This window comes from Poromitra crassiceps (genome assembly GCF_964638095.1).
Source record: "Poromitra crassiceps genome assembly, chromosome: 2".
Taxonomy (NCBI): domain Eukaryota; kingdom Metazoa; phylum Chordata; class Actinopteri; order Beryciformes; family Melamphaidae; genus Poromitra; species Poromitra crassiceps.
The window spans coordinates 11,946,685-11,954,842 of record NC_139624.1 but is presented as its reverse complement, the minus strand read 5'-3'; the positions used below and the strand labels follow the sequence as shown (position 1 = coordinate 11,954,842).

Genomic DNA, 8,158 nt, shown 5'->3' with positions numbered 1-8,158 from the left:
CACCGGCGCTCGTGCCCCCGTGTCACCGTCCAGCTCGCCCCCCCTGCAACAACAATCTCCAGCAGCAACAGTTCCTCCAGGCTAGTTATTGTTCTTCTTCTTCTTCTTCTTCTTCTTCTTCTTCTTCTTCTTCTTCTTCTTCTTCTTCTTCTTCTTCTTCTACTTCTACTTCTTCTTCTTCTTCTTCTTAATAATAATAGTAAAGCATAGCACCACTTCATCCGGTGCTCTGAAAACAGTAAATACGTGATGCGCGTTATCTAGCTATGTAGCTACAAAAATGAAATGGACTAAACACCATATTAAACCATTTTCTATGGGGGACAAAGCGGAAAGACCACCAGAACACGGGCGGGTCTTCCTGCCTGTACCAATGGGTACCAGGCTCTCTCTCCTTTGAGAGAGCGAGAGAGAGCCTGGTGATGCGAGGTTACTTCAAGCTGAAATCCAAAGGAACTCGTCGAACTAGGCGAGAAAATAATTCAGCACAATGAAAAGACTAGCACACCAGTCTTTTCGTTGGGGTGTCGTGAGGCGTCCCAGACGCCCCGACGCTGGTCTTTGATTATGTCACACTACAAGAGGTAAAGACGGCGTTCGGGTCTGACGCTGAAAACGTGTCACCCGTGAACAAATAGTTTTAATCTCGAGCTGAATTTGTGTACTCTGAGCCCGGCAGAGCCATTTCGTTTCTTTTTGTAAACAGTTCAGAGGAACAGCATCACCTGGTGGCTAGTGCCGCGTTCATGTCACATTACCATAGTTTCCAAATGGAAAAAAGTTTACATTCACATCTGAGTAGTAACTCTGAGTAGGACGTGTTCTTTCTGAAGGCTCCAATATCTCAGACTTAACTTTACAAAACACAGTTTGTCAGAAGCTTGTTGGTCCACTATAATAGCCACAGCCTCCACTGCATGACAGCCTGCTGCGATCGGCATTCAATAACATTATTTAGCTTACACCCTTACATTATATTAACTGATTACAGAAAAGAACGTGTTACTCATGACAATGAAAAAGTGATGTGACGATCTCACTGTAACGCAGTACCCCCAACAATGGTCATCGCCACTGACCTAAACATACCAGTGAGGTTTTTAAAAGCACATGAAAAGCTTTAGAAAATGATAAGGAAAGGAAACAAGGAAATAGGATGCAAGGACGTCTTGACTGACTGGTTTCCACTTTGCTGTGTTTTCTCTACAGGTGGTCTTCTCTTCCCTCAGAGGCTGCCAGCTTCCCGAAAGAGTTTAGACATAGAACACTCTCTGTAGATTCAACAACTGATTCCCTCAGCAGCTCCTTCAACAGCGCCAAGGGAGATCACTTCAGTGGTTCCTGCGATGGTTCCAGAAGAGATCCAATCAGTGATTCCTTCAATGGTTCCCAAGGAGATTCAATCAATGATCCCTTCAATGGTTCCCAAGGAGATTCAATCAATGATCCCTTAAATGGTTCCAAAGGAGATCCAATCAATGATCCCTTCAATGGTTCCAAAGGAGATCCAATCAATGAGCCCTTCAATGGTTCCAAAGGAGATCCAATCAATGATCCCTTAAATGGTTCCAAAGGAGATCCAATCAATGATCCCTTCAATGGTTCCAGAAGAGATCCAATCAGTGATTCCTTCAATGGTTCCAAAGGAGATCCAATCAATGATCCCTTCAATGGTTCCAAAGGAGATCCAACCAATGAGCCCTTCAATGGTTCCAAAGGAGATCCAATCAATGATCCCTTCAATGGTTCCAAAGGAGATCCAATCAATGATCCCTTCAATGGTTCCAAAGGAGATCCAATCAATGACCCCTTCAATGGTTCCAAAGGAGATCCAATCAATGATCCCTTCAATGGTTCCAAAGGAGATCCAACCAATGAGCCCTTCAATGGTTCCAAAGGAGATCCAATCAATGATCCCTTCAATGGTTCCAAAGGAGATCCAATCAATGATCCCTTCAATGGTTCCAAAGGAGATCCAATCAATGATCCCTTCAATGGTTCCAAAGGAGATCCAATCAATGATCCCTTCAATGGTTCCAAAGGAGATCCAACCAATGAGCCCTTCAATGGTTCCAAAGGAGATCCAATCAATGATCCCTTCAATGGTTCCAAAGGAGATCCAATCAATGATCCCTTCAATGGTTCCGACGGAGATTCAATCAATGATCCCTTCAATGGTTCCAAAGGAGATCCAATCAATGACCCCTTCAATGGTTCCAAAAGAGATCCAATCAATGATCCCTTCAATGGTTCCAAAGGAGATCCAATCAATGATCCCTTCAATGGTTCCAAAGGAGATCCAATCAATGATCCCTTCAATGGTTCCAAAGGAGATCCAATCAATGAACCCTTCAATAGTTCCTCTGACAACTTGGGTCCAATCGTAGTGTCCCTCGACACTTCTAAGAAAGATTCCAGTGACGGCTCCCAAGCAGCTCACATCAATAGCTCCTTCAACAGTTCCAGAGGCCATTCAGTCAACAGTTCAGTCAGCAGTTCAGTCAACAGTTCAGTCAGCAGTTCTCGAGAGCATTCAGTTGCAGGTTCTCTCACCAGCTCTGACGAAAGCTCCACCCCCGTCGCTTCCATCACATGTTCTCCCAGCAGTTCCACCGCCAATCTGGAGGAAGAAGTGGTGAAGAAGAAGACCGAGTCAGCGAATAGAAGGAACAGCACCAGCAACCAATGGGACAACAGCTCTCCAGTGTTGGGAAGTTCCAGGAAGTCCTCGGCCCCAGCGCTTCAACTCGTCAGGCAGTCGAGTTTTGGGGGGTTGCAGCCTCCGGGCCCCTTCCCACACAGGAAGAGCCTGAGGAAGTCTGAGGCCGCCAGGAGGCTGGGGATGTACTCCTCGTTCTGACAAACCTGTGAATGTTACAAAATGATTCCGGAAAGCCAATGTTCACTTGACATTTTAAGCCCCCATGCGTCTAGAAGAACAAATCTACAGTTTGATGCATCTAAAGGTGACAACTACTCCTTCAAAATCAGTGATATACTGTAACAAAATTAAACATTGTTTGACAAAATGAGAACACTAAAAGACTGGCTCCTCCATCTTTCACAGAGATCAAATAATGCACTTTAGGTGATGAGTGTTTCCCCCCAGAATGGATCTATAGACTAATACAATATTTTGGGAATTAGTGTAACTCTGTCTGTTTAGCATTCAAATGAATGGATAATACAAAAATATATATATTGTGTCACTAGCTTATTCAGATGCTTGGCAGAAGCTCATAGTAATAGGCCTATTCACCTTATGCTCCAACACAGGGGTGAGCCAGTTACTTCCTATTGTGTTGACACTTCCTGTGACAGTACAGTACTAGTGAGCAGGTAAAACAGACGGTGTTTTGAACAGGAAGTCACAACACAACTCGGTCAAGTGGGCGGGGCTACATAAGGTGAATAGTACTTGCGCTTCAGATTTAAGGCTTCTTAGCGCCACATCAGGAGGCTGGAGATGCGCTCCTCCATCGAGTCCATGAGTCCATGAGGTGGTAATCAGTTCACAATCAAAGTATTGTGAAAAAGAGAAGAATGTAGGCTACTCTTTAAGCTGTTCAGTGGATCATTACAATCACTGAATCACTGAATTCACTGAATTGGCCTAAATTGCAACAGAGAAAAGCATTCCCTCCCCAGTCCCACTGTTGTGGGTGTGATTTGTGTGTGTGTGATGTACCTCTCTTACTAGCAGTTGAGATCTTCCGTCCAAGAGAGAAGGACGTGTGTGTTGAGTTCCACCATAGAGAAGAACAGGACGCAAGGTCTGAAAGCAGCACTGTAAAGCGCATGCTAACGAAGTAGCTACAATAACAGCAGCCAGTAGCAGTGGGTCCAGATTAGCTCTGTACTACAGTCTGCATATAATGGGAATAAAGCCCTGTGTGTTCACAAAGCTACTCCTTGCCTCATCTTGTGAGTCTCTGTTCCACCAGTGGAGGTCCGGTGTAGGTACGGATTCTATTCGGGTTACGGATTCGGCTCGCCCTACCAGAAGTGCTCGGAAGTGCCCAAACCCAAACCCTACCCCAAACCCTGATTCATATTTTTAATGTCTATCATGTCTGATAACATCAGTAGCTTAGCGTTAGCTTGTTAGCTAATCTAAAGCGGTCGGCCATTTTGCCCACGTTAATCCCACCATGTGCCCGATGTACAGCCAATCAAATGCCTACCCGAGCTATTTCTGAAGGCGAAGCCAGATCTGCACCGACACCGGATGCAGCTGGTTGCCGGCTAACCCTTTTGACACGAGCCAAGTCACAGATAGGTCAGCGTGTTCGTGCCTACGGTCTGGAGCCGAGAAGCTGCCGAAAGCTAAAAAGGTAACACCACTAATTGAGCTGCGGTAACTGTCTGCCTTTCCGAAACCCTGCCACTCTGAACGTTAACTTCCATTATTTGGACTGGCGGTCCTTCACCTTTTTTTCATAGGTCCCACCAATACGAAAATTCCTGCCTTCATTATTCGAAATGTCGGCCCTTCCTCTTTTTTCTAAAGGATCCGCCATTCAGAAGTTTGGATATTGTGGAATATGGCACAAAAGTGCAGACATTTCAGTCACACAGCTCAGCAGCGCAGCAGTAGCCTATTAGAACTGGGCTTTTACTGATGCTTTCTGAAGGCTATTTAATTGATTAGACTTCTATTTTCATTAGGATATTATTTTTTTCGTTATTGTTTAATTGTTTTCAGTTAATCAGGCAAGCTTATCCTATTGGAATTTATAATTATTTTGTATGACATTTTACACAGTTGCAGGGCGCATGGAGGGACAACAGAATTTTAGGCTATGTTCCCGCGGGCGTGTCAGCATGTGTGTGCACTGCTCTCTAAGCAGGGTGTGTGCGTTGTGCACCCGCCTATAGAGACACATAGCCTATTACTATCTTGCACATTGTGGAGTTAGAGGGAGCACCAACAACATCTTTGAACAACACGTCTTTATTTTAATTTTGTTGGGCTGCACAATAATTTCGAGGATTCGAGGCAACCCATTTAGCAGCATCTGAGAGAGGTGCCTGTCTGAACGGGGTTCAGCTGCCTGAATGTGAACTGGAAGTCAAATCAAGTTCGGAGTGGCGGACCTTATGAAAATCGGAGTGGTGGGATTTCTGAGTGGCAATATTTCTGAGTGCCGATATTTCTGAGTGGCGGAACGTCGGAGTGGCAGCACGTCGGAATGGCGGCATGTAACCTTGAGCTGCAGCAAATTGACACTATTTGCTGAAATAAAACTCTGGTGTTGGGTATGGACACTGGCAAGATTGAAGGTAGATGAAGGTTTTGCCTCCAGATCAATCTTGGATTTGGGTCTAGTGTAGCCTCAACGCGAGACTCATCAGTCATACTTCCTTCTGAGTCTTGGATGCGCTGTCCCTATATCCACTGCAACGTCGGCTAAATGGCTGCACGCGATATACACGTTATCAATCAAAATAAAACTGTACGCACCTCCGAGACAATGTTGTTATCCATGATGTGGGTGCCCTGGCACTCCCAAATAGTGCGTCGTTTCCAATACCGAGCCCTTTATTCACATGCCGGGGCCGATGCTCAAAATTGTAAACTGCAGTACACCCTCCCAACCACTGAACACCGAACCGATACATCTGGTGCTGTGGAGCACCTAAAAACTTCGGCACTGGCATGTGGAAAATGGCTGTTCATTGCAGTGGATATAGGGGTCGCGCATCCGAGACTCAGAAGGAAGAATGACTGATGAGTCTCGCGTTGAGGCTAGCTCTAGTGCAGCTTGGAAGGCAAAACTCTTACTTTATGAGGGATTCTGTGTAACGCTGTGTGTGTTTTGAGTTGAGCTAAGTTTGTGTATTTGTCTTGAGATTTAATTTAATGTATTTTTGTTGTAATGTCTGTTGTTTTTTCTTTTTTGCTGCTGAATGAATGGAAACGTGGACCACAGACATAACGTTGACAACTGCTGTCTGAGGATAACCCTGGTCTGTGTCTCATTCATTTGTAAAGTATAATATTGCACAAGTCAAGTACTATCAATTATACACTCATAAATGCGAGTATTGTATTCAATAAAAGTTCATGTATGCATGCTTTTTAATTTAAATTAAACAGATTGAGATGCCAATTGTTGCTTTCAGAATCAGAATCACTTTTATTGCAACAGTATGCAAGATTACATACAAAGAATTTGTCTTAGTGTCTGTATGCAGCGTAGCGCTCATGTCAATATTCAGATAAAGACATAGGAAAAACAACTAAAAGACAATCACAACATTGCAAGTGCAGTCCAATATATATATATATGAGTGGAGGAGTGTTCAGTAGGCATAACATATGAATTTACATTAATTTACAGTCTGAGTTAAATAGGCATTAAATAAATATGAGTTACAGTCTAAACGGTGCACAATGTAGTTAGGAGTAATCTAATGGTATAGAGCTCTGGTAGAAGAAGCAGCTGTACTTTAAGTGACGAGTGAAGCCCAGAAACCTGTTGGTTTTGGGTAGAGTGGGCTATTGCTGAAGAACCCGCTGTGGGGTGATGAAAAGCTACAGATTTCATGCCTGATACCAGAAGCTTGCTCAAACTAAATAAACTCAATGTTTGAATATGCTTGGTGTCTGTGGAATCCTTGTCATCACCTCATCTGTTGATTATTATAGATGAGAAGAATATACATCAGGGGCTACCTGGCACCTTTGCTTTTTAGAGTGCATGCCAAACCCAGGGCCAGCAGTAGCCTACTGTCTGTTTGGGTGATGAACCTTGTGATCAACTCATTATTGTCAGTATTCATTTCAGGCACACTCAAAATGTGGCAAGACCGACCGCTATCATGCGCACACACACACACACACACACACACACACACACGCACACACACACACACACACACACACACACACACACACACGCACACACACCCACACACACACCCACACACACACACACACACACACACACACCTGTATACTTGTGACCAACTTCTCCACGCTCCGTTTGGACGACACATCCACCACGGCCGCCATGTGGTCCTGCCCTCTGAGGTCACATGACAGGCTGCCCAGGGTCTCATTGGCCGACTCCTCGCTGATGTCGGCGACCACCACGAAGGCGCTCTCGGAGGCGAAGCACTGGCACACCGCCCGGCCGATCCCGCTGCCCCCTCCTTGGGGAAGGGAGGAGCAGGGACTCACATTGGGACCACCTGACTCTTTCGGACTCGGACCAAAGCACTGTAGCTGTCAAGTCAACTTAATTAAGTAGAGCTGCAACTATTAGTCGATTAATCGATTCGTCGTTCGACAGAAAGTTAATCTGCAATCTTTTTATAATTGATTAATTGTTGAGACTCATTTTTAATTGGTGGGAAAAAACACAAAACATGATCTTGTTCCAGCTTCTTAAATGTGAATAGCATATTTTCTGGTTTCTTTAGTGGTCTATGACAATAAACTGATTATCTTTGGGTTGTGGACTGTTAGTCAGGACAAAAGAACACATTTGAGGATGTCATCTTGGGCTTTGGAGGAAAAGTGAACAACATTTTTCACCATTTTGTGACATTTTATAAACCAAACAACTAATTGATTAGTCGAGAAAATAACTGACAGATTCATTCAAATTATCGTTAGTTGTTGCAGTGCTTGTATAAAGGTTTCAGATACAAATGTCTTGATCCCATCAGTAAATATGCTCCATTTGCAGTTTTGCACAAATCAATACCATTGTTCTCTTCTTGGACATCTGACTGCCACCAACAGTGTTGGGCAAGTTACTTTCAAAATGTAATATATTACATATTACGAGTTACTTTAATTTGAAAGTAATAAGTTACTTTACAATTACGGTCTGTGTGGAGTAACTCATTACTTATTACGCTACTTTTGCATTACTTTCACCAAAATAACAGCAGTAGCAGAGTGACATCGCCGCCCCAAAACCATAAATTAACGCCAGGGGGGAAGAAAGCGTTAGGCCGGTATTTAAGGCCGAAACGCCCATTCTGCCCTATTCTGGGACTGCGCCACGCCTCTTCGGCATAAAGCGCATTTCGGGGCCTAAAAACATGATGCTATCTTCCCGAGGCAGGCGCAAAGCACGTTTTTTTGGGGGTCTAATGCCAGTTAAGCCTAAGGCCAGTGGGAAGATAGAGCCAATAATCTCAA

The 8,158-nt window shown here is 44.2% G+C and overlaps 1 protein-coding gene across 1 annotated transcript in view; it reads left to right on the top strand.

Moving 5' to 3' along the window:
* LOC310798323 (uncharacterized protein) overlaps positions 1–3,055 on the top strand; it is a 20,147-nt gene extending 17,092 nt beyond the window's left edge. Inside the window, exons 3-4 of the mRNA XM_083660848.1 lie at positions 1–80; positions 1,210–3,055. The exon at positions 1–80 is cut by the window's left edge and continues 167 nt beyond it. Of these exons, the coding sequence (XP_083516974.1) occupies positions 1–80; positions 1,210–2,860 (1,731 nt within the window). The 3' untranslated portion in view covers positions 2,861–3,055. The remainder of the gene's footprint in view (positions 81–1,209) is intronic.
* The last annotated feature ends 5,103 nt before the right edge of the window (positions 3,056–8,158 follow it).